The sequence below is a fragment of the Bubalus kerabau genome, chromosome 14, assembly GCF_029407905.1.
Source record: "Bubalus kerabau isolate K-KA32 ecotype Philippines breed swamp buffalo chromosome 14, PCC_UOA_SB_1v2, whole genome shotgun sequence".
NCBI lineage: Eukaryota > Metazoa > Chordata > Mammalia > Artiodactyla > Bovidae > Bubalus > Bubalus kerabau.
The window spans coordinates 47169874-47195559 of NC_073637.1; the positions used below are offsets into that span (position 1 = coordinate 47169874).

The 25686-nt window shown below is 43.1% G+C and overlaps 1 protein-coding gene across 2 annotated transcripts in view; it reads right to left on the reverse strand.

Annotated features, from left to right (window-relative positions):
* The window catches only part of MAL2 (mal, T cell differentiation protein 2), a 33360-nt gene extending 10837 nt beyond the window's left edge, over nt 1-22523 (reverse strand). Inside the window, exons 1-2 of one of the 2 annotated variants that reach the window (XM_055546859.1) lie at nt 22301-22523; nt 6226-6396 (exon numbers count right to left, since the gene is read on the reverse strand). In XM_055546859.1, the coding sequence (XP_055402834.1) occupies nt 6226-6396; nt 22301-22432 (303 nt within the window). In that variant the 5' untranslated portion in view covers nt 22433-22523. The remainder of the gene's footprint in view (nt 1-6225; nt 6397-22300) is intronic. The other variant, XM_055546860.1, reaches the window with a different exon arrangement.
* Nucleotides 22524-25686: the final 3163 nt, after the last annotated feature.

Below are 25686 nucleotides of genomic sequence, written 5' to 3' on the forward strand. Positions count from 1 at the left end.
GATTATACCACCAGGTAAACCACAGAGACCAGCAGGTGTGAAGTGGTGAGCAAGAGGAGTTTAAAATGGTCAGCAGAGCCGGGGAGGTGACCGAGACCAGTTGTGGCTCTGAGATCAACTCAGTCAGAGGGGCTGCAGTTTGTCTCTGTAGCCTCTCTAAGTTCTGCTTCAGGAAGAGAGGTACACTGGGACCTTGGGGGAGCAATGCCCCACACATATATGGTGGAGTGGATCCACGGGGTGCAAGAAGTCTGGGGCATCTTCAGATGCATGTGTGTCCCTTTTAGACATAACCTGACGTTCCACTGTGAGGACCATAGTCAGCTGACAGCTTTGGCTTCAGTGGATTTGGGATCTACTGCTGAGACTGGGCTAAGCCCACGTTCTTTGGCAGCCCACAGCCAGTGATGGTGCAGCGTGGACACTGATACCTGGCCACTTTCACCCAACACAAGAGTCTGAACGGAAGGCTGTGCTCTGAAGCTTCACACTAGGCTGGTGAGGACTTTGGCACACTCTAAGACTTCTTTGCTTTATCTTACTTCCTTCTTTTAAAGGTGTTGCCTCCTCCCCTTTCCCTCAAAAAAAAAAAAAAAAAAAAAAAACCACACACAAAAAAACTCTTATACTTCAAAATCCATCTTAGAATCCATGTCCTGGTGGCCTGGAGATGACATATATATATATATATATATATATATATATATACATACACACACTATTCTCATTCCCTTCTTGGCCATTAACATAATTATAATTATTGCATCAGGATTCCAGGTGGCTCAGTGGTAAAGACTCCACTTGCCAATGCAAGAGATGCAGGTTCGATCCCTGGGTTGGGAAGATCCCTTGGAGACGGGAAAGGCTACCCACTCCAGTATTCTGGCCTGGAGAGGTCCATGGACTGTACAGTCCCTAGGGTCACAAAGAGTTGGACACTGCTGAGTGACTTTCATTTTTCAGTATTATAGCTAGGAAAAATTTCATGGACAGAGGAGCCTGGCAGGCTGCAGTCAGCTGCTGCTGCTGCTGCTAAGTCGCTTCAGTCGTGTCCGACTCTGTGCGACCCCATAGACAGCAGCCCACTAGGCTCCTCTGTCCCTGGGATTCTCCAGGCAAGAATACTGGAGTGGGTTGCCATTTCCTTCTCCAATGAAAGTGAAAAGTGAAAGTGAAGTCGCTCAGTCATGCCCGACTCTTAGCGACCCCATGGACAGGAGCCTACCAGGCTCCTCTGTCCATGGGATTTTCCAGGCTGCAGTCTATGGGGTCGCAAAAGAGTTGGACGTGACTGAGCAACTGAGTACAGATACAATTCTTGCATCAGTTGTATAATCATTTCCTCACTGCTACTGTCCACTCCAACAAACTCTGAGAGCCGCTCCCAGTCCTATCTTGTTTCCCATAGTTCAAGAGACTTAGGAAGGATCAGGCACATCCTAGGTGCTCAGTATATCTCCCTCCACCCTTGCCTGGAGAGCCACACCTGTGTTTATATTTGGCCACTCTGGATATCTTATTCCAGTTCCTGCTCTGTGTGGGATGTGTGCACGAAGGTCTTCCACAATTTCACTCATTGTTTGGACAATGAAGCTTATTTATTCTAAGCCAGAGGGTCTCAAAAGTGAGTGTGCATCAGAAGCACTTGAAAAGTTTGTTAAAACACAGACTACTGGGCCCCAACCCCAGAATTTCTGACTTAGATGTCTGGGTGGAAGCTGAGAATCTGCATTCCTAATAAGTTCCCAGGTGAAGACAGTGCTGTGGGGCAGGGACCACCCTTTGAGGACCACCTGCCCGAAGCCCTTGGTACTCCTCCATTAGCGGAGGAGCCCATCCCCTTTCTGAGTTTTCTTCACATACTTTTGCTTCTCTGCCAATCTTCCCAACACTCACACACCACAAAATGTAGCTCATCTGCCTTCACCACCAGTAAACTCAGGCTCAGCTACAGCCTGAATCTTTTCAGCAGCAAGTTATTCTCTCCTACAGTCTTATCTCTAGACCATGTTTTGCTTCTTGGCTCAGGATCAAACTTTCACTAACTATTAAAAAAGAAAAAACTACACTGTATATAGAGGGATCTTCTTTTACACAATGGCAGCATGAAAAAAGGATAATAGTCACTCTGAGCTTTAATTTCCTCATTTGTAAAAATGAGGACAATGCTAGCTTCCCATAAGGTCAAACAGGCAAATGAATGTGACAACAGAAAACAAAGCTCAGGACACTTTAAGACATCAAGTGATTTCCACACTAGGCAAATGATCACATGTGTGCCAGCTACATATTGAGGAATAAAGGGAAACCCCTTTAAAACTGTACAGGACCTTTTTTTCGGGGGATATCTTTTATTTCTCTAACATACATCTTTCCTTACAACTCCACCTCTCAAAAAAGGGAAAATAAATGTGATATCTCCTGTTTAAAGCTAGGTGAAATGATACTACCCTTATGGCAGAAACTGAAGAGGAACTAAAGAGCCTCTTGATGGAAGTGAAAGAGGAGAGAGAAAAAGCTGGCTTAAAACTCAACATTCAGAAAACTAAGATCATGGCATCTGGTCCCATCACTTCACGACAAATAGATGGGGAAACAATGGAAACAGTGAGAGACTTTGTTTTCTTGGGCTCCAAAATCACGGCAGATGGTGACTGCAGCCATGAAATTAAAAGATATTTGCTCCTTGGAAGAAAAGCTATGACCAACTTAGACAGCATGTTACAAAGCAGACACATTACTTTACCAACAAAGGTCCGTCTAGTTGAAGCTATGGTTTTTCCAGTAATCATGTATGGGTGTGAGAGTTGGACTATAAAGAAAGCTGAGCACCAAAGAATTGATGTTTTTGAACTGTGGTGTTGGAGAAGACTCTGGAGAGTCCCTTGGACTGCAAGGAGATCCAACCAGTCAATCCTCCAGGAAATCAGTCATGAATATTCATTGGAAGGACTGATGCTGAAGCTCCAATATTTTGGCTAACTGATGTGAAGAACTGACTCCTTGGAAAAAGCCCTGATGCTGGGAAGGATTGAAGGCAGGAGGAGAAGGGGATGACAGAGGATGACATGGTTGGATGGCATCACCAACTTGATGGACATGAGTTTGAGCAAGTCCCTGTGGACTGCACACCAGGACAAGGAAGCCTGATGTGCAGTCCACAGGGTTGCAAAGAGTCGGACATGACTGAGCGACTGATCTGAACTGCACTGAAATGGTATTATTACTTCTCCATCAAACACAATAAGAAAAACCATCTCAAAATTAAAATCTGCTTCTTTCCCCAAGTTACAAGGGGGCAAGTTTTTAGCACTTACTATATGTTATTGTGTGTGTGTGTGTGTGTGTGTGTGTGTGTGTGTGTGTGTGTGTTCTCTGTCATGTCTGACTCTTTGTGACCCCATGGACTATAGCCTGCCAGGCTCCTTTGTCCATGGGATTTTCCAGGCAGGAATACTGGAATGGATTGAAATTTCCTCCCAGGGATCTTCCTGACTCAGGGATTGAACCTGCATCTCCTGCATTGGCAGGCAGATTCTTTACCACTAGCACCACCTGGGAAGCCCAACATACGTTATTACATATTATATTTTTATTTCACCATTTATACCAACACTAGAAAAAATACTGAGAAAAAAATTCATGACTGAAGACATCAGTCACGAATGCTAATTAAATCTCATATCAGTAAAAACTAGAAGCTATACATATTGTAGGTAACATCCCACAATGAGCAGTTCTAGAAAATAATTGATCAAAATGCATTCCTACTTCCTTCATGCATGGCATACAGGTGACAGACATTAAACAATTATCATGGGGGGAAGCAATAATTTTTTAAGCAATTAATGTTTAACAACTCCAGAAGGCAGCAATTAAAGATTGTTACCATCTGGTGACAACTGCATGATACGCATGGCTCAACATGCTCCTGGCTGAGCGTACAAAATAAATCACAAACCTGTCAAAAGCGACCATGTGGTCAGACATGACTAAGAACGCAGAAAATCACAAAAGAAGGGGAAAGGGTGCCCTTTCTAAATACTATGTAAGCATATAAGCAAATTTCTTGAAGGAAAGAGTTGGCTTTTTGAAACTATACCCACTATATGACAAGACAGTACTAATAAGCTCCATAAAGTGGACTGCGTGTTGCTGTCCCCAGCTTTCTCTCAGTAAAAGTGGACTACTCTAACTAAAAACCCATAGGATAAACTCTGCAGGTGACCTATGGAACAGACTGGTCATTTCAACTGCCCCTTTAATAAAGTGGGCATAATTAAAAAAAAAACAAAAAACCCAAAAAAGGCTTTATTGTATGAACATCAGATACAATGCAACAACAACAAAAAAAAAAACTGGGAAGAAATACAAGTTTAGAAAAGCTAATTAAACCTAATAAATTTAGAAAAAATATTAATGCTTGGGCTCAATACCAAAAATAAGGCTCAATATGAGCAAAAGAGAAAAAGAGGATATGAACGTACATCTAATAAAACCAGGAGTGATATCAGAAACATATTTAAACATTGGTAAGACATGTGCCTCAACCAGTTAGAGCGAATGCTGAGCATTACAGGATCCTGGAGACTCACTACTTTTCCAGATATTGACTCTTTACTTGCAGGGCTATTAGGAGGTCCAGGAAGGTCCCAAAGAAAGGGTCAGGTTATGGGGATTAGGAAGAGGCAGTAGGTTGGGGCAAAATCTATATATTAATTTAGTACCAAAGTACCAGTAGAGCTGTTCTGCTGGTACATACTGGCCAAGTACTATCTTCAAGTCTGATATTAAAAGAGCTTGGTAGCACTCTCCAACATGAAGGATTGACTGATTCATTCATGTGTTATTGAAAGAAAGTCAGGCATTTAGAAAAAGGCAATAAGCATCTATAATATTTATAGCTTAAATGGGGATTTTTGATCTTCATCACTTGAACAATAATTAGAAATCTTTTCTCATCATTAATGAGAATGGAGGCAAACATGAGAAATACATTGTGTCAGCAACCTAAGAAATAGGACTTCGTAAGTTTCAAACTGCAAGCCTCAACCCATTTAAGGAGTTCGATGATTTTCTTACTATAAATCAGACACAAAGCTGAACACTTAACAATACACGGATTCCATTGTTCCCTAACAACATCTGGTGAGGCTGGTATTATTATTATCATTTTACAGAAGAAGAAATGAGGCTCAGCATTTTGCCCAAGGCTGCTCGGTTAGTAAGCAGACCCAACTAATCTCAAAGCGTGGGCAGGATTATAACCAGTGCACTACACGTCCTCCTTAGCTGGCCCTGGCTGACTGAATGGGCAGTCACATTTGCTAGACTTCACTGCTGATAACATCTGAGATGATGCTCCTCAGTATGGTCTATAAATAAGACAAGAACAGATATTTTTTCTTGCTGCTGAATAAAACACTACCACATGTGAAAGAAACATATATAAAGCCTGACTGAAGGTCTGATTTAAGTTTCTAACTGCCAAAGTGTGAAAGAACCTAGTGGGGGTTCTTCATGAACCTTATTAAACTGATCACCGATGGACTGCCTTTCATGCTCCACTGGGCCATGGACAGATAACCCCAGAGAATGAATGACCACAAGCATGAAAGAGATTTGACTACATGATACGAGAAAAAGGAAATGTAAGTTGACCCAATATAATGGTATCATAATTTTTAAAATGGTGTCAATTGCAAATTCATTTCTTAAAATGTATCTACTCTTGCTAATCTAGGACAGACATTGAAAATAAATGTAAAATATCCCCTTGACTTTTCTAAGTTATCTGAAGAGTAGAATACAGAGCTACTTGTTTTCTGAAAAGAATATATGTATTTGGTATCTGAAGCAGGAATCAATGGAAAACTTTAAGATATATGGCACAGCATCCATCTCCCAAATGCATCTGTTCGATAGTTCAGTAACTGTAATGTGATTCATTTGTTGTGTGAAATAAAACAGTCTTTGCATAAAGGTCATCTAACTCATAAGGGAGTAACAGAGAGATGGTTGAGTTATGTCAACACTGGAACTGCACAAACTGGGACCCTGCTGTCCAGTTGGGCTGGCCGCACGGCAACACAGCAGCCCCTGTGCTCTGACCTCTTCTCTCCCACTAGAGGCAATGGATAGAACCACAGATCTGGCATCTCAGGACAAAATAAGTTACTCATAAGTTTCTCGCATTTTCCAGAAAAAGACATAAAGATCCCTTACCAGGAAATTCCAATTGGCATTAATCTGAGTCACCACGCCAGAGAGGAACACGCCCAGGAAGAGAAGGGAACAGACAAAAGCTGTCACAGACACGAACATGACCCATCCTTGCAACAGAGGTAGAGGAACATTGGAGGAGGCGACTAGGATCCACACGAGTCCTCCGAACACCTGCAGGGGAAAAGAAACACAGTGACAGACTTGGGCACAGAACTGGACATGCCTGCATCAGGCTTCCTCGCTGTCTTAGTTCCTCCCCAGACCCCTGCATGTGTTCCTGCAACCCCGCCAGTGACTTGTCTCCATCATTACTGGAGATGCCTTATCTCAGCTGCAAGCAAGAGCTTCTGCTCTGGGGCCTGATCTGACTCCACACCTATTTCTGAACCTGCCTTTCTGCTGGACTCTTATCCTCAGTCTATGACCAGGTTTGCATGCTTTCACCATCTAAAAGTGTTTTCCTTTAAAAGAATTTGAAAAAGAATAAATATATGTATGTGTATTATATAACTGAATCACTTTGCTATACACTGAAACTAACACAACACTGTTAATCAACTATGCTCAAAAAAAACAACAAAAAAAACTTAAGTATTTCCCTTTGACCTTGCTGCCTCTCTAGTTTCCTCTCTAAGGATTTCTTTTCAGTTCACCGTTTTTACACATTTATCTCTCCACCTCCTTTCCTTATTACCATCTACTGGCTTCTGCTCTCGCCACCTTCTCAGAGAGTCTATTAGCAAAGATCAGCCATAAATTTCCAACCTGTCACTTCTCATGGCCATGCTTCAGTCCTTATCATGACCTATTCACATAGGTAAGATTTGCCAATACGTGGTGACTCAGATGGTAAAGAACCTGCCTACAATGCAGGAGACCTGGGTTTGATCCCTGGGTTGGGAAGATCCCCTGGGAGGGAACAGCTACCCACTCCAACAGTCCTGCCTGGAGAATTCCATGGACAGAGGAGCCTGGTGGGCTATAGTCAGTCCATAGCATCACAAAGAGTTGGACACAACTGAGCGACTAACGCTAACTGAATAGCTGTAGCTACTGTACATGATTGGAGAAGGAAATGACAACCCACTCCAGTATTCTTGCCTGAAGAATCCCATGGACAGAGGAGCGTGGTGGGCTACAGTCCATGGGGTCGAAAGAGGTGGACACGACTCAGCAACTAAACCACCACCGCTGTACATGATAGAAAACGATAAAATCTTTCATCATTTATTGATGTTCTTCTATGTGTTGGACATAAGAATAAGTACTTTAGGTATTTATACACCTAATATTCAATAAACACCTACTGTCTGGCACTGTGCTGGGTGAAAGGCATAAAATGGTAAACGATGGTCTCAGCCATCACAGAGGTCATAGTGTCTTATAGGAAAGGAAATTAAGTAAGTCTCTCAAATGCTGCTTCATGTGTGGCACAATTGGGCAAATGCTGGGTGCTAAATCCAGATGTGAAAAGTCAGAAAACACTGCCTAGAAGCAACAACTCAAAGGACAGTGCTAGGGAGAAGGGCAGAGGGCAAAGGAGGCTGTTTCAGGGCAGGAGGTAAATCTTGAGATGATTTGGGGCAGGGGGGCAGAGGGGCTGAGAAACAGCCTGGCAGAGCTGAAAGGCAGAGCTCAGGGTGATGGAGCAGCAGGCTGGGACATGACAGCAAAAGAACGGATGAAGAAAATACGCAGATTTAGGCTGGGGCAGGTAGCAGTGAGTGAGAAAACAGAGGAGGAGGAGTTAGCAGGTGAAGGCAGTTTTATGAATCTGACAGCAACAGTCTCCTCCATGCTACCACCAAAGAGATAAAGGCTAGGGACTCTCCTGGTGGTCCAGTGGTTAAAACTCCTCCCTGGTTGGGGACCTAAGATCCCACATGTCATGCAGCCAACAAAAAGACAGAGTGTGAGATAAAGGCTACACATCCTTTACAGGGTATTCCAGGCCCTTTATGAGCTAACCTGTCTTTTCCATACTTGTCTCTTCCCACTAAGCCCCTCACATCTTACATTATAGAAAAAGAAATGAACAGTCCAGAGACAAAGCTCTTTCACAGTTGAGTGGCCTGACTTATCTTGGCCCAGAATATTGTTCCTTCCCTATGTGTTTCTGAGAAACTCCCATGCATAGCTCACCATGGATAGCACATCAACCAGCAGGCCTTTCCTGAGTTCCATCCCACACTCAGGCCATCTTCCAGCCCTCTGGGCAAACTCCCTATTGTGGATTTGTTACATGGATGAGAAACATGTATTAATAATTAATGCCCCTGGCTTTCAGTCCAACTTTACTACTAGACCTTCTTGGCAGCAGGCTGTCTTATATGCCTCTGTATCTAATATCATTTATTTATCTACAAGTTAATTCTTTCCTGGAGAAGGCAATGGCACCCCACTCCAGTACTCTTGCCTGGAAAATCCCATGGACGGAGGAGCCTGGTAAGCTGCAGTCCATGGGGTTGCTAGGAGTTGGACACGACTGAGTGACTTCACTTTCACTTTTCACTTTCATGCACTGGAGAAGGAAATGGCAACCCACTCCAGTGTTCTTGCCTGGAGAATCCCAGGGACGGGGGAGCCTGGTGGGCTGCCGTCTATGGGGTCACACAAAGTCGGACACGACTGAAGTGACTTAGCTTAGCTTAGCTTAATTCTTTCCTAACTCTCGGTCAGGCATTGTGCCATATCTGGCAATGAAAACCTAGGTTATAGAAGTATCCTGGAGACACAAATAGGTAAGTGGGAATCAATCCCCAGCTCCACACACAATACAACAATATAGGTGACGTCATAGAAGCAGGTTATGTCTGGCGTATGGAAGGCTGTTAGATATTTGCTTTGTGAACAAACAAGCTCTTATTTCCCATGGGAGAACAATCGGAGCACCAAATATTAAAAAAACAATAATCATGTGTATCTTGCTAGATAATATCCAACTTGCTCATTAGAAGTTAAAAATACAAGTATTAATTCAAGTTTCTTTAAAAAAAAAAAAAAAAGAGGCCCACACAATTCATTAGTACTTTGAAAAATATTTTGGAAAGCCTAAGTTATCACTTGAACAACAATAATGAAAGAGCCAGTCTAATAAATTGATAATAATGTTGTTATATCTCAAGTCCTAATTCCAAACGAAACATGAACAATCAACCCGGAAAGTTTTATGAAGTAAATCTAAGTCATGAATATTAATATATATTAAAAAAAATATAACCATAACCTTAGTAGCTATGAAAGAAACAGTGTTCCTGGTAAAAGATTCTCTGCTCTTTCTTACTGTTTAATACATATTTCAAGGTGATAAGATCTTCCATTTTTTCTTTTTTCTCAGCCTCTTCTTCTTGGTACATTGTTCTTACTCTCCCCCCAACAAATAAGCAACATTATTTTAAATACTGCTTAAGAAATATACATCACTACTAAATATCTATTAATTCAAGAATCATTTTTGAGACTCCAGGTGCCAAAATAAAGAATAATAAAGAACAACCTGCCACTGTCCACTGGGGACAGGCAGACTCAGAAGGATAAGCATCATTATACGACACAGAGGTTATGATCACGTGACACCTCTAAAGAAGATGCTATATGATCTCTTGGAATTAAGCATAACATGTAATAAACCTGGACTGGACCTCAAACTGGCCAGCCTCAAATCTGCTGCCAAGCACTGTAGAAGGACACTGAGAAAAAAGGTGGAAAAAAAAAAGGCAAGGTTCTGTCTCCAGGAGCACTCAATAAGGGAGAAATAGACACCATCAAATCTGATTCAGGAGCAGATTGTGAGTGCTATAAAAAGAGCTCAACGCTGTGTGCTCCAGGAGATGGGGAGAGGGGAGAAGGAGCAGAAGGGGAGGAATGCAGAAGGCAGGCCGGGGAGGCAGGCTCTGAAGCAGGCTTTCAAGGCAGATGAGGGCTGTGACTGGAGATGCTAACATGACACAGTAGAGATGAACTGTCCTTGTCAGACCCGAAACTACTGTCCTTCCCATACCTTAAAGGCATTGGAAAGGGAACTAAGTGTGTATATGAGAAGAGAACACACTTGCGTTCCTGTCTGTGATGTGGGTATGGCTGGAAAGAGGGGAGGGGAGGCAGGAAGGTGTATGAATGCCTTCCCCTCTGCCCCCACAAATGGTTTTGCACGCATGCGCGTGCACACACACCCACACTCTATAGATCAGAGATTCTGTGAAACCCAGATTTAAGTCTTGCTCACTGCAGTAGATAGAGGATGGGCCAGAGAAGAGAATTAAGCCACTCTGGAGATCCACCTTTCTCGTTACAAGACTGTCACATTGGTGAACAGGTCCGTAGGGCCTTGACACAGTATCTCTCCTTACTCCACAATACACTACCTCTTCTTTTTGCCAAAAGCTACTTTTCTCCTGAGCATCCAAATCTGGCTCCAACTTTAAAAAAAACTGAGCCTTTACTAACATTACCAATGTTGAGTATATTCTCTTCACCTGATTCTAGGCATTCCTAAGTTCAGAGTTTTTACCAGCCACATTAATTATCAGCATCCTTGTTCAGAAGACGTGACTCTGGAGGGAGCTTTGTTTTTAGAAGTGAAAAGCAGAACACAAAAATGGTTAAAATCCGAGGGAGGACAGTCGATAATATTTTGCAGCAACTGGAGCGTGCACGCGGCCTGAAGAAGCGGGGAATGCCAGTTCACTGGTGGTGTGTGTGCCTTGGATCTGAGTCCACTTCTGACCTCTTGTCTATTATGGCCTTCCACCACTCTCTGGTGTCCTAAAAAGTCTGATAATTACATACAAGACTCCTTCAGGCACCACCTTTTGAAATTTCTTCCAGGAATAAAGTCAGGGCTCATGACTTTGAATCTCAGCCCTGACAAGAAGACAATCCGACTTCCAGGTAATGCAAAAGTAAATAACCTCTTCAAGCAGGTATCAGTCTTCCCCTCTTACCCCTCGCCTCCTGAGCTCAAATTTAAGTGTACTTGGCATGCACCTCAAGTGCTCAAATACACCCCGAGTTGCAGGGTTTGCTACTATTCCTAAACCCAGGGGTCTCCTTTGTGGCTTAGTGTGTGCTCATCACTTCAGATTGGCTCCTGCAGGCCAGAGGGTGTGACCTGGCTGAAGCCTTGCCATAAGAAAACCAGGCAAGCATTCATCCACACATCACACCAAACTGAACCCTCACAGCTGGAGCTAAAACACGTTTTCACTAGAAACTGTGGATGGACAAAAATACGTAACCCCACGGGAAACCATGGTCTTGAGTAACTGATAATTCTGGCTTCATGGATTACAAGCTTCTCAACTTGGCTCCTATTTGGATGGCCTTCCTATGTCCCCAAAGGATGCCTTTTGCAAACACCCTTTTTCTTTTCAAATGTCACTTATTTCCTAACAGCGTGCTTTTAAACATGCCCTCTGACAACTTAGCTAATAATTTCCAAACCACTTTGACACCTTCATCTTAGTATACTCTTATTATTCACTAAATAAACAGGCCAATTTCTATGCTGACCTATTTTCAGTCAATATTTGGAATGAGACCAGGAAAAGGTAAGTGAAGCCGAAGGTATGAAGGGCTGGTCAGACTGCCCCTAAGGAGAAACACTTCAATACTGCGAACTTTCTGTAGGTAATGCATAACCCTCTCTTTCCAATTTCCCTACTATTTACATATTGGACATTTCATCACTGTATATCAGTGGAATGAAAAAAACAGAATGCCTAGAGGAAAAAAACGTCTCCCAACCTGGCTTACATATGAGGTTAAAGCTGATGAGGCTAAGAGAAATATGAGCTAGTATTTACCTAGCTCTTGGGTTCCAAGCACTGTTCTGAGGGTTTTATTTGTACCAACTTAAGCCTTACACACACTGAGAGATAAGCACTATTATTATTCCCATTTTATAGATAAGCTGTTCAAGATAGAGTCATTAATAACTTTCTCTAAATCATACAGTTAATAAATGTTAGTCCTGGGATCTGAACTTATACTCTTAACATTATTCTATTCCAGCCCCCAAAAGTCTAATGTTTATTCCAGAGCAGAGTTTTTGTAATTTGGCCATGGATTGGCTTGGGGGAAAGGGCCAGACTGATTCTCCAAAATCATATCAAATTGTGTAGGTAAGTGCATATACATTTTTTCTGTATACAGTCTTCTGTATACAGTCATATATAGTCTTCAATGTCCATCAGAATCACAAAGGGGTTTGAGGCCCTCCAAAAGTTCAGAACACCTTATCTTCTTGATAATCTCTCCTATTTCAATGGATGCCAACCAATCGGGTTCCTGCACATGAAACAATATGGTTAAAGGACGTTTAACATGTTAAGACTATTTATCTTCTAGTGACTAGATCACCTATAACTCCGTTTTATATACAACATGTGTTCCAAAGAATGTTTTTAAGTGGAATATACTTCAGTCAACATATACAATAACTAATAGATGTATTTACAAGGCAGCCCATAAAAGTGCCAAGTCATTCACGACATGACTGCAGTCCAGTGGAGACAGCACGGGGGAGACTGCTGTCAGCCTCTCCAAGCTCGCCCTCTCCCCTGCGGTGCTCCTTTCCCTGCCGCGCTCTCTCTGCACTGCAGCCTCTGCCCCTCTCCCCCTGCATACAAAGAGGCCATCACACTGGTCCATGCTTCTGCCCAGCATGCTGCCTTGAGACTTTTTGTTGGATAACAAAACTCTGCTACCAAGTCTTAACAGAAAGACTTCCCTGACTGGTTGAAATCAGAGGCTCGCATGCACGTTTTGTCCACTGGATTGTGAGGTCAGAGTCGGCCACATTGCCTAAACATCTCTGTATGCTCAGAACCCAGGCCAGCACTTTATACTGAAGATGCTCAATTGCATTCTCTTTGAAATGAATGGAAACTCACCAGTGTGTGTAATAGATGGTTCTAGAGGACATTGCTCTTGAGGAGCAGCTTGAGACGCTGGGAACACACTGCTGTCTGGAGCCTGGCTCATTCCTTGGTACATGGTGGGTGTTCAAAAATAGGCATGAAGACTTGGGAAGCAGGAACATGTCCTTCTCAAATTTTAAGTTATTATTGGCAACACCCACAGCCTGGTACAAGATCTTAGGAGCCTAGGGTGGCAAGTTATGGGGAAGCTGGTACCTTTTGAAATCTAGCTCATGATACCTCTTTCAATCTTCTTTCTAATTCTTCATTTGAGCCCAAGATGTTATTCAGTTTACCTATTCTACTGCAATGGCCATGGGACTAGTGACCAAAGTAGTGCCTGTCTTGTGCCTTGCCCCATCCACCCTGGATCCTCTCCATCAGTCACCATCTGCCTTCTCACCATGCTGATTTCCATTCAAACTGGTCCTGGACTAGCCCTGGTACAGTTCTCAGAAGCAAACATTGTCAAGGTGTTTTGTTTGTTTTGTTTTTAATCGGGGAAAAAAAGGACAAATTCTGAGAAGCAACAAGAAATGACATCTACAGAAAAGACCTAATGCAGATGAGGATTTGCTATTTCAATTTACATTTGAAAGATTTAAAAATACATTTGACAGTGTCATAAAGAATTAGACTTTTTCCTTGTCCATCTGACCTAAACTTCCATTTTGGTTTCTCAAATAGCTGTTGCTGCTGCTGCTGCTGCTAAGTCGCCCCAGTGGTGTCCGACTCTGTGCAACCCCATAGACGGCAGCCCACCAGGCTCCGCCATCCCTGAGATTCTCCAGGCAAAAATACTGGAGTGGGTTGCCATTTACTAACCCTAAAATGGAAAGGCCATATTATAGGGAAGATATATGTTCTGGCTCTTTTTTATTCTTATTTATAATTTCCCTTGATTTTTAAAATCTGTTTTTCATATGTTTATAGGTAGCAAGTTATCCTCCAGGTTAAAATGTTCATGCAGAAATACCAATGCTTCAGCATCAACAAGGACTGTACAAGTCATTGCCTCTTATCTTTCTTTTTATCCCCCTTCTTCTGAAAGCTATTATACAAAAGTTAGGAATGTCGTCTCTGGTGACTATTCAAGAGCATGGCCCTTTTCATATAAAATAGGACACAGGAAAGTCAAGTAAACTATAAGCTCCTGAAGAAGAGTCATGACATTTTAGATGTTGGGCAGTAATAAGTGCTGGAGAAGGTGTGGAGAAAAAGGAACACTCCTACCCTGTTGCTGGGAATGTAAATTGGTACATCCACCATGGAGAACAGAATGGAGGTTCCTTAAAAAACTAAAAATAGTGATACCATAGAATCTAGCCATCCTACTCCTGGACAAATATCCTGAGAAAACCATATTTTGAAAAGATAAATGCACCCGAATATTCATTGCAGTATTATCAACAATCGCTAAGACATGGAATCTGTGTTCATTGACAGACGAATGGATAAAGATGTGGTTAATACACACAATGGACTCAGCCATAAAAAGAATAAAATAATGCCATTTGCAGCAACATGGTTGGACCTAGAGATGATCATACTAAGTGACGAAAGAGAAAGATAAGTATCATATGATACTGCTTATATGTGGAATCTAAAAAATGCTAAAAATGAACTTACTTACAAAACAGAAATAGACTCACAGATGTAGAAAACAAACTTATGGTTACCAAATGGGAAGGTGTGGAGGGATAAATTAGGAGATTGGGATTAAAATATATATACTACTATACAAAACATAGAGCATCAATAAGGACCTACTGCATAGCACAGGGAACTATACTCAATATCTTGTAATAACCTATAATGAAAGAGAATGTAAAAAAAATATGTACACTTATATATGGAGAAGGACATGGCAACACACTCCACAATTCTTGCCTGGGAAATCCCATGGACAGAGAAGCCTGATGGGCTACAGTCCATGGGGTCACAAAGAGCTGGCTATGACTTAGTGAGTAAACAACAGCAACAATACTTATATATATGTATAACTGAATCACTTTTCTGTTTATATGAAACTAACACAACACTGTAAATCAACTATCTATATTTCAATAAAAAATTTTTTGTTTCCTCTCCAATGTTTTATTATAAAAAAAAATCATAAAGAAAAGAAGACTGAATTTTACAGTGAATACTTACAGCACCTAGATTTTCCATTTAGGTTTTACTATTCTCTTTTCTTATTTTATTTTTTTTTTAATTATGAAAGTATGATAACACATTTACAGGAGACTTGGAAGATACAGAACAAGGTTACATATAGTTCCACTATATATATATATCACGATTATTTTTTAAGTAGATAAATTAAGATTTTTAGTTGGAATTTCAATATCAAACTCTCAAAAATTAATAGCAAGAATATACAGAGAAGCAGAAGAATATAACAGACCTGAAAAGCACTGTGAATGAATTCTATATGAAGAGTTATACAATTTTCACACAACAATATAAATAAAATTTTTTTAAATAAAATGTTTCCTTTCTTCTAGAAAGAAATTGGACAAGCCCCAAGCATCCAGTATTGTGCATCGAACCTGGACTGGCAACTCGTTTCATACATGATAGTATACATGTTTCAATGCCATTCTCCCAAATCTTCCCACCCTCTCCCTCTCCCACAGAGTTCATAAGACTGTTCTATACATCAGTGTCTCTTTTGCTGTCTCGTATACAGGGTTATTGTTACCATCTTTCTAAATTCCATATATATGTGTTAGTATACTGTATTGGTGTTTTTCTTTCTGGCTTACTTCAATCTGTATAATAGGCTCCAGTTTCATCCATCTCATTAGAACTGATTCAAATGAATTCTTTTTAATGGCTGAGTAATATTCCATTGTGTATATGTACCATAGCTTTCTTACCCATTCATCTGCTGTTGGGGCTGGTGCACTGGGATGACCCAGAGGGATGGTATGGGGAGGGAGGAGGGAGGAGGGCTCAGGATGGGGAACACATGTATACCTGTGGCGGATTCATTTCGATATTTGGCAAAACCAATACAATATTGTAAAGTTTAAAAATAAAATAAAATTAAAAAAAAATAAAAACTACTAACTTGTTATAAAAAAAAAAAAAAAAGAAATTGGACAAGACTTTAAGCAGGCATACTTCAAAGCTGCCCTTCCCAGCTCCAGTCAGTTTCTCTGAAATATTTTCACACACTCTTCAATGTGTCCTACAGAACAATCATACAGCGTTTGTTAAGTACTGTACATGCGTGGTATTGGGTACACCAGCCTGGCTCCTGTCCTCTGTCATTACACAGTCTTTCCTATTCAGTTGTATCAATGCAGATACACTCCATCCCCGGCTCCTGCCACTAGGTACAACATTTCTATCGGACTCCACAAGACAAATCTCTCCTTTACCTTTTCCTTTGGAGCTCAAGGTCAAGGTTTTCAGCAACTTGGTTTAAAGTTTCCCATATTTCAGTTCTTCATATTTCTTAGGGAGCTGCCAATCAGGGCAAATGACTGCTGAAAATAATCTTTGGCAGGGGCTTTTTTTTTCTCTTATGAAGTTTTAAAGACTCCTTTCTCATGGATAGAGATTCTCAACTCAGAGGCAAAGGAAAAATCTTACCTAAGAATTAAAATCCTTTTAACACAATGGCACCCCACTCCAGCACTCTTGCCTGGAAAATCCCACGGATGGAGGAGTCTGGGAGGCTGCAGTCCATGGGGTCCTTGAGGGTCGGACATGGCTGAGTGACTTCACTTTCACTTTTCACTTTCATGCACTGGAGAAGGAAATGGCAACCCACTCCAGTGCTCTTGCCTGGAGAATCCCAGGGAAAGGGAAGCCTGGTGGGCTGCCATCTATGGGGTCGCACAGAGTCGGACACTACTGAAGTGACTTAGCACCCACACAGGGAAATATACTCACAGATAGCCCCATCTTCACCACTGCAGACACACAACGTCCCTTTGCAACCATTATCTATTTTCTGGGCAAGAGAGGAAAACTCTACACAGTGAAACATTTATGTGTTAGTCCATCTACAGTCAAAGCTGTGGGTTGAAAATAACCTGAAATCCTTGCCATAAATTTATCTGCGTGACTGCACATGCCTGCTGCATAGCCCATCCCTCCCCATCATCCTTTCATTAACATTTTGTTTTTCTGGTATAATTCCTCTGTGTTATATATTATACTCAAGTTTGTTCTAGGATCATTTCAGGCCACGTCACAACTTTACATCATGGTTGACCTTCTAAACATCAAGTCTGTGTCTCTTCTCTGCTTCTTTTCTTTGTCATACTTCTGGTTTGCATTATCCCTCATCCAAACTACTGCAGTAAGCCCCTTAGCTATCATCCCTGCCTTCAATCTCTCTGCATTATGACCAACCTTCACTACTCAAAGATTTCTACAACACAAGTCTGATCAAGTTTATCTCTGTCCTTCAGCAGCTCCCCATCACAGACAGAATAAATGTTATGCCTTGGCTGATCATTTCTCAGCAAACCACACCTTGAACTCTACCTGCCCTTTTTCCTTCCCTGCCACCTTCCCATGAGTCATGTAAAAAAACAAACATTGAAAAACACTAATCGTTGCTAGGACCTCTATGCCATGGTCTTTCTTGTCTCTGGGGTTTGCACATATTCTCGTTTCTATCTGGAATTCTCTTTCCCATTTTTTTTCTGTCTATTGAACCTCTACGCATACTTTCAGGTTAAACTCAAATGTCACCGTCCCATTGAAGCTGCCTTATATGACCTTCCCAGTGGCCAGATGTACTCCACCCTGTTTTTAAACAGTACTTTTCATAAATCAATTTTATCACTTCAAACATAGCATTATAATTCTTTCCTGGCTTTTACTTCACTGTATAGGAATTTCTTTTAAGAGCAGGAGTTATGTTAATTGTCCTATTTTCAGGGCATAAAAGAAGGTGTGATACATAGCTAGTTCTTAATCATTTGTGGAATGCATGAAAATTATTGTGGCATCCTAAACACTGCAGTTGGAAGCCTATGAATAAGAGTCCTAGACTATCTCACATAAAGAGAGATGTTCAGGATTATCCTGGGGGAATGCAGATGGTTTCCTAAACACTGAAACCGTGAGTTTCAGTGGATGACGATGGATGGCATCACTGATTTGATGGACGTGAGTCTGAGTGAACTCCAGGAGTTGGTGATGGACAGGGAGGCCTGGCGTGCTGCGATTCATGGGGTTGCAAAGAGTCGGACATGACTGAGTGACTGAACTGAACTGAAACTGTGAAACACACTGAGTACAATAATGACCTTCACTATTTTCCATGTGTAATACATTTGTACTTCTGATCTTCTTGTGCATTATATTAATACAAGACAAGCTCATTAAGGACAAGAACCGAAAACAGCTTGCTCAGCCCAAAAGTTCAGATGCTCCAATGGCATCTTCCTAAACAGACCTGCCTAGAGTGTTTTGCCTATAGTTCACTTTCCATGGTTGAGTCTTTATTCCCTGAATGGTAGTTATTTGGGGGCATATCCTCTCAACTAGGTTACAAGCTCTTTCAGGTGAGGCAGGGTCTAAACATCTTTGTTCCTAGAATGATGTCTTGTACACAATAGATATTCACTAATTACCTGGTGAATAATTTGGAAAACATTAATTCAGGAACCACTGAATCAAAGCATTAGATTTTGAAAATGATAACTTTTGAAGGGTTCCCATCTTAAACTAAAAAGCTTTGCTTTGCAAAACTAACTTAGTATTAAACTCTTCATAGCAAGCACATGTTGGTAAGTACAGCTGAGTGCAAAATGCCAGAGGAGGACAACTTAGGTGTCTAAGAGTTGCACTATCTCCACCTGGGAACCCAGCACTATAAACTACTTTACCTGGTGTTTGGAGGCTGACAATACCTATATCTTTTGAGTTATCTCCCCAACAACTGCCTTACTCTTGACAGACTGTGAATATGGTATAATAAGGTGAATTGAAATAAAATTATCGGAGCAAAGTTACTGCTTACTGTGAGACATGAACTCCAAGATCATGGTTTCATCAACGATTGATAGTCCAGCCCATCTTTTTCAGGTTTGGTTTTCAAGTGTTCAGTTTTGACAGCACTGGACATAAAGAAATTGCAAGGACAAGTAGATCTGATAGAAGGTCAAAATTAAGGGGTCTGGGCATATTTAGAAACCTTGCAGGAGCTCAAATAAGGGCTCCCCAGAAAGGAGATCATCAGTGTTTAGAACTACTTCTCACATTAATTTACAGAGAAATTTCTGAAGAGGAGCCACGGGAGACTCAACAATTTCAAGGGATCAGAACATTAGAGGGAAATTAAGAAATCAAGGACCAAAGGTGCTTTAAAAATGTCTCCTTTGCTCATATCTGTCCACACCTTCTCAGTGTGGACTTTCTAGATAGGAAAACAGGACCAAGGTGGTCTCCATCTCAGCTCTCTTAAAGCACATAATCCAACAGCACTACGTGGTACATGACGAGGGTCAAGAAGGAGTTATACTTTGGTTTCAATGTGGTCTCTGCTTTCTCTAAGGTCACCAATTCCACTGAAATATTTTAGTTCTTTTATTTTTTGTGGGTTGGGTTGGGAAGGAGGGGTGGTAATATCACGTGAAAGGTAATGGGGGGCTCAGATTTAAACCTATCAAGATATTCGGCCATAACAAGTGAAAATTAAATGAAAGTGGCTTTCGGAAGTGATGGCATTCTATCTAGATAAGGACCCTAGAAGTGCTTGTGGGATAAGAAGCCAGGGGAAATGAAGAGACAAGAGGAAAGAGACTGGATATTTCTTGGATTGAAATATCCACAAGTCTGGGACTTCTCCTGGAGTGGAGTGAGGCAAAAGTTCTAGCAGGGAGAGAGGCTTCTTGTCAACAGAGTCCCATAAAGGTCTCCCTTGGTGGTTCTCAGCCAAGACTGCATTAGTACCTCTGAGGAGATTTTGAAAAACCTCATGGACTTGAGGTGCTCCCCTAGAGAGTCTGATTTAATTAGTCTGGCCTAGGGACTATTTTGAAAATCTGCCTGAGCAATTAAGTATGGCGGGAGTTGAGAACCACTGGGTTAGATAAATAAAGAGGATACTGGGGTGGGAGAGAGGAAATAGAATAAATCATTTTTCACTTTTTTCCCTCAGAATTAAGCAGAGTTTCCAGAAAGTGGCACATAAACTCGGGTGGTTCTTGAGATGGCATGTGATTTGATAGCACAGGGATAAGCCTTCTTTGCATATATATACATATATGTTATGACACATACGGCTACATATACATGTACCTGCTGTGCTCTGCTAAGTCATTTCATTCATGTCCAATCCTTTGTGACCCCATGGACTGTAGCCTGCCAGGTTCCCCTGTTGACAGGATTCTTTGGCAAGAATACTGTAATGGGTTGCCGTGCCCTCCTCCAGGGGATGCTCCCAAGCCAGGGATTGAATTCGCATCTCCTACATTGGCAGGCAGGTTCTTTACCACTAGCACCACCTGGGAAGCCCATATATACATACATATGTATATATATACAAGTATCTATTTGAATAAATATTAGAAAAATATAACCAGCATATCAGATTTGAGAATTCATGTTTTTAATGCTTAGGATGAGGCTAAGATAAGGTACTGAAGTGCAGAAGGTAAATGCATTTAAGTGCACAATCTGTAAATTCTAGAACAAGTGGATATGGCAAAAATTTCTGACAGAGGTATGCAAACAACTGGAGTTTGAAGAACAGCAAACTCAATTGGCCCAAAACCTGTGAATTATTTCTTGCCAGCCTTCACTGGTCTACACTGTCTCCCTTGGCCTAGCGGTGCAGACCGCACAAAGCCACCCTCTCCCGGCTCTTCTCACCTGGATGCTCGTCCCTCATCCCAAGGTATTCAGATACTTCCAAACTGGGCACAGACTCAAATCGGCCTCTTCCAGCCTCGCAGTCACGATCCGATTACTGATGTTAAAGCCTGGAACTTGTCTCCTTTTTCAGATTCAAATCTGAGCTAAAACCTAACTTAGGGTGCCTTAGCACAATAGGGCGGAAAACCAATGCTCACCAGGCGTCCCAGCCCCGCAAGCACAAAAGTGAAACCGAAGCGACCCAAATCCAGGTTATGCAAACGCAAAGGAGGGGGTTGAGGGGACGAAAGGAAAACTCCCCAAAGCGAGCAAACAAATCCGGCCTGCAGAAAAGGCGCCGACTCGCGAACGTTTCCCTCTGTATTTGCCGTTCTCAGGGCATGATGCAACCCCAGGTTGCCTAATTTATATTTGCACATTTTTCCTAGCGAGCTTCAAAACCTCCCAACTCCATAAAATGACGTTTTAAAAGTTCAAGTCTGCAGCCCAAAAGCCTGCACGACAGGCCGGATAACTCGACGGTCACCTAAGCCCAAGGAACTGGGCTGAGTCTCAAAGGTAGACGAGGAAGGGAGAGGCGCAAAGGCAGGCAGCTAGGAACTTGACAGCCACGTCTGTACCTTTCCCCTACCAGCCTCAGTTCACTGGATTAGCTACTGCCAAGGGCAACCGTCTGTGCTTCACCTTTCCCCTGCTCTGCTTCTTGAGCCCTGCTCCTCTCCCCGATCCAAAGGGCGCTCAGAGTGGCAAAACGAGAAAACTAAAACCAAAAAAAAGTGCCCAGGTCTTTAGCCTTCCTCCTCCTCTTCCTGGTACCTCCCGCCCCCGCTTTCCACATCCTGGCGGCCTCCTGGTCACTCAGTCATCGGCTACACCTTGCACCACCCAATAAAATGGCAGGTAGCAACAGGCGAGGCCTCCAGCCCCGCGCACCTCCCACCCCGGGCAAGCCTCCCGGAGTCTCCGACGGTACCCCCAAACCCAAATAGCCTGTCTACTCTTCAAGTCCCCAATCCTCGGCCCCGCGAGGCCTCCTGATCGCTCTCCCGGGACCATTTCTGTCACCAGCGGAGGAGCAGGTTGCCGCGTAACAGGTGCCAGGCGAGAGGGCCCGGGCGGTGGCGCCGCCGCCCTGATGCGGGCTGCGCTGGGCACCGGGAGGACCCCGGTAGGAGCGCCGGAGGAGGCCACGTCGGGGGGACGGGAGCCGGGGTACCGCGCAGAGGGAGACAGCTCCCGGGGTTCAGGATGCGGCCGCCAGTCCTCGCCACCCAGGGCGCAACCCTCACCCAGGGTGCCCCACTTACAATCTCCAGGCACACGAAGGCGCCCGAGTAGGTCCGCAGGATGTCGGGGCCGGCAGGCAGGGTGACCCGCGGCGCGGGGAAGGACATGGCGGGATTCGGGGGCGGCGGAACTGGTGCTCCGCCGGCCGACATGCTGCCGCTGCTGCGTCTCCGCGCGCCGCCACCTCCCTCCGCCCGCCTCCGCCTCCCGGGCTCCCGCCGCCGCCGCCGCTCGGGCCCGCCGGGTCCTGGCGCGCCGCTCGGGAGGGAGGGGGGCGTGGCCGCGCCGTCCTCGGCCAGGCCGGGCCCGCCCCGTCACGTGGACCCAGGTGAGCGCGCCTCCGCCACTGCGCCCGCGCGGGTCACGTGCACAGGTGCGGAGGCCACCTGGCCCGATTCTTCCTGCGCCCGTTCTCCCGGTCCCCTGTGCCACCCAGCGGCCAGCGCTCCTGGCTCCACTTCCCTACTCTTTATTTGCTCCCCTTAGTCTCCCTCCCCGTAGTTTCCACCTGTTTTCTTTCACCTGTCCTCCCAACTCTCACAGCTTCCCTATCCCACTTTCCTCAATGTAACTACAAGTCAGGTCTTGGAGCTGTGGCTCAAGGTAAAATCAAGGTCATCAGTCACACCTAAAAAAGGGAGTGGATCAATTTTAAATGGGACTCTCGTGGGATTTTAAAAACACCACTAGGACATTGTCGCCTGGCAGAGTCAGATGGGTCAGTGCCAACATCTGTTGGCGGTGGATGTCAGGCAGGGAACCAGCTGCTTTGCATGCCAGTGGTGTGCTCATCTGTGGAATGGGGTTGAGGTTATCTGCTCTATATGGATGTCTGAATTACATGGTACAACATGAAAATAGTAAACCCCAGGTAAGCGCTCTTTAAATGGTAGCTGGTAGGATGATGACTATTTTTCTAATTTTTACATATGCACACATCACACTGTTCTGTAGACATGAAATTGCATAAGTTATATTTTCCACATAAAGCTTTACTTATTGGTTTCACCTGACTGAAACTTATGAATTGCTGTTTTTTTAAAACTATTCATTTATTTATTTGGCTGCACCAGGTCCTAGTAGCAACCCGCTCCAGTACTCTTGCCTGGAGAATCCTATGGACAGGGGAGCCTGGTGGGCTGCAGTCTATGGGGTCGCTAAGAGTTGGACACGACTGAGTGACTTCACTTTCACTTTTCACTTTCATGCATTGGAGAAGGAAATGGCAACCCACTCCAGTGTTCTTGCCTGGAGAATCCCAGGGACAGGGGAGCCTGGTGGGCTGCCATCTCTGGGGTCGCACAGAGTTGGACACGACTGAAGCGACTTAGCAGCAGCAGCAGCAGGTCCCAGTTGGGGCACCTGGAATCTTTTCTGCATCATGCAGGAACTTTCCTTGTTTTGCAGAAAATCTGTAGTTGCCCCAGGAGGTCTTATTTGCTGCAGAGTCATCTGGGATCTTAGTTCTTCCACCAGAGATCAAACCTAGGCCTCCTGTGTTACATGGTGGCTTCTTAAACACTGGACCGCCAGAGAAGACCCTGCTGTTTTCTTTTAAACACTTAGAAGGATTTTTTTTTTTTTTTTAAAGATTCTATGTATGGTTTGAATTCCCTGCCCCAATTTATCCCCATTTTATATTTGGCCTTAGTGTCAATATTTTATAAGTAAAATAAATGAGAGGAGATAAATTTTCTCAAAGATCAGCTGAAGATAAGCAAAGCTACACACAGCAACATACAAACACATGTCGAGCAGACTGAAAAAGTATTAGGCAAGATCATCAGACACTAATTGAATACTAATCTTGTCTGTCAGGTTTAGCCTTTGAGGAACCGTGTTTAATTGTATGCATTGGTCATCAGATTTTAGTCATTCTATCTCTTTATTATACTAATAAGCAAAACTCATAGGTGTGGTGGCAGCATCGGAGTAGAAACCATAAAACAGGGTGTGAGTGAAACCTTTTGTGTAGATCTTTTATCTTCCCACCTCTTCATGTCATCACTTCCTGATACTTAGTGTGTGGCATTTATCTAATAGGAAATTTCATTGGTTTGATCAATGAACCCACTTTGAGTTTTCAGGCTCAGGCTGTCGGGAATGATCTTTCATGATTCTTTTATTTTATTTACTGCCAAACAGCTCTCAGTAAACACTTCAAGTATGTCCAAAAGGAAGACCTCTTCAAATTATTCATCATGAGGATGTGCAGCTATAGTGATGGACCCCCAAAATTTCAATGAATAAGCATAAAATTGGAAAAGAGTCTGATGTTGGGAAAGATTGAGGGCAGGAGGAGAAGGCATCATTGACTCAATGGATGTGAGTTTAAGCAAAGTCCAGGAGATGGTGAAGAACAGGGAAACCTGGGGTGCTGCAGCCCATGGCGTCGCAAAGAGTCAGACACAAATGAGTGAACAACAACAAAGCATAAAATGACTTTGAAGTTTCCAATATGCTCAGTGACTTAGAAGAGAGTCTTGATTGTGCTTGTTTAAAATTACCACCAAGGGGAAAACATCATTGTGTCTCTTCTAGCACCCTCCTTGCTGTTCCATGCATCCCCTACCATCCTGGACTATACCTGCTTTCTTCCTGCTTCCTCAATGACAAGCGGAATGAAAAATACATCATTGAGACCTCTTCTATTACTGTGACATATTATTTGTTAAAAAATGGATTCCCCCCTAGAATGGTTTTCTTCCCTCATGACCACGACCATGATCTGTTTACTCTTGATGACACCAGTTTCCTTCTAATGAAGGCAGCAGCTCTGGAAGCAAAGAAAAGCACTCATCTCACCCCGGCCCCTCATCACTCTCTTCCTCCATACAGTTGACTGTGAGCTCTTCACACCTTCACTTTTCTGTTTTTCCGCATCCTGTTTCCCTGGTTTGCTGATCCTCAACATCACCTTTACCTTGCTCACAGACTTCTTTTAGACCCCATGTTTTGGGATGTTATCCTTCACATTCATGACACTTTCAACAATTTTTTGCCTTACAACTTCTTGCTATCTTCAATGAGCTGAACCACACCTGAATCACACCTGGACCACCTTATTGCTTGGAATTTCACTCCTCTGTTTTCTTGAAGGTTGACATCTTCCATCCATCTAAGTCTTCTTTGTTTCTCAGTCCATTGACCTCTGGCCTTTCACTCCCTCCTAACTCTCTCATTTCTGGCTTCCCTATCCATCTCGTGCTTATGGGAAGGTATTTTAGAGATGCTTGTGCTCGTCTCACATGTTGCCTCCCATTTTGTACTTTACTATAAATTTATCCACATGGCCATATATCCTGCTGTGTAGGTTAAACCTATCAGCTGCATCTGCTCTCAGATTCTACTCTTAAGACTTTTGTTTCCATTATTAATTCATGTTATTTCGTCAAGGATTCCGAGG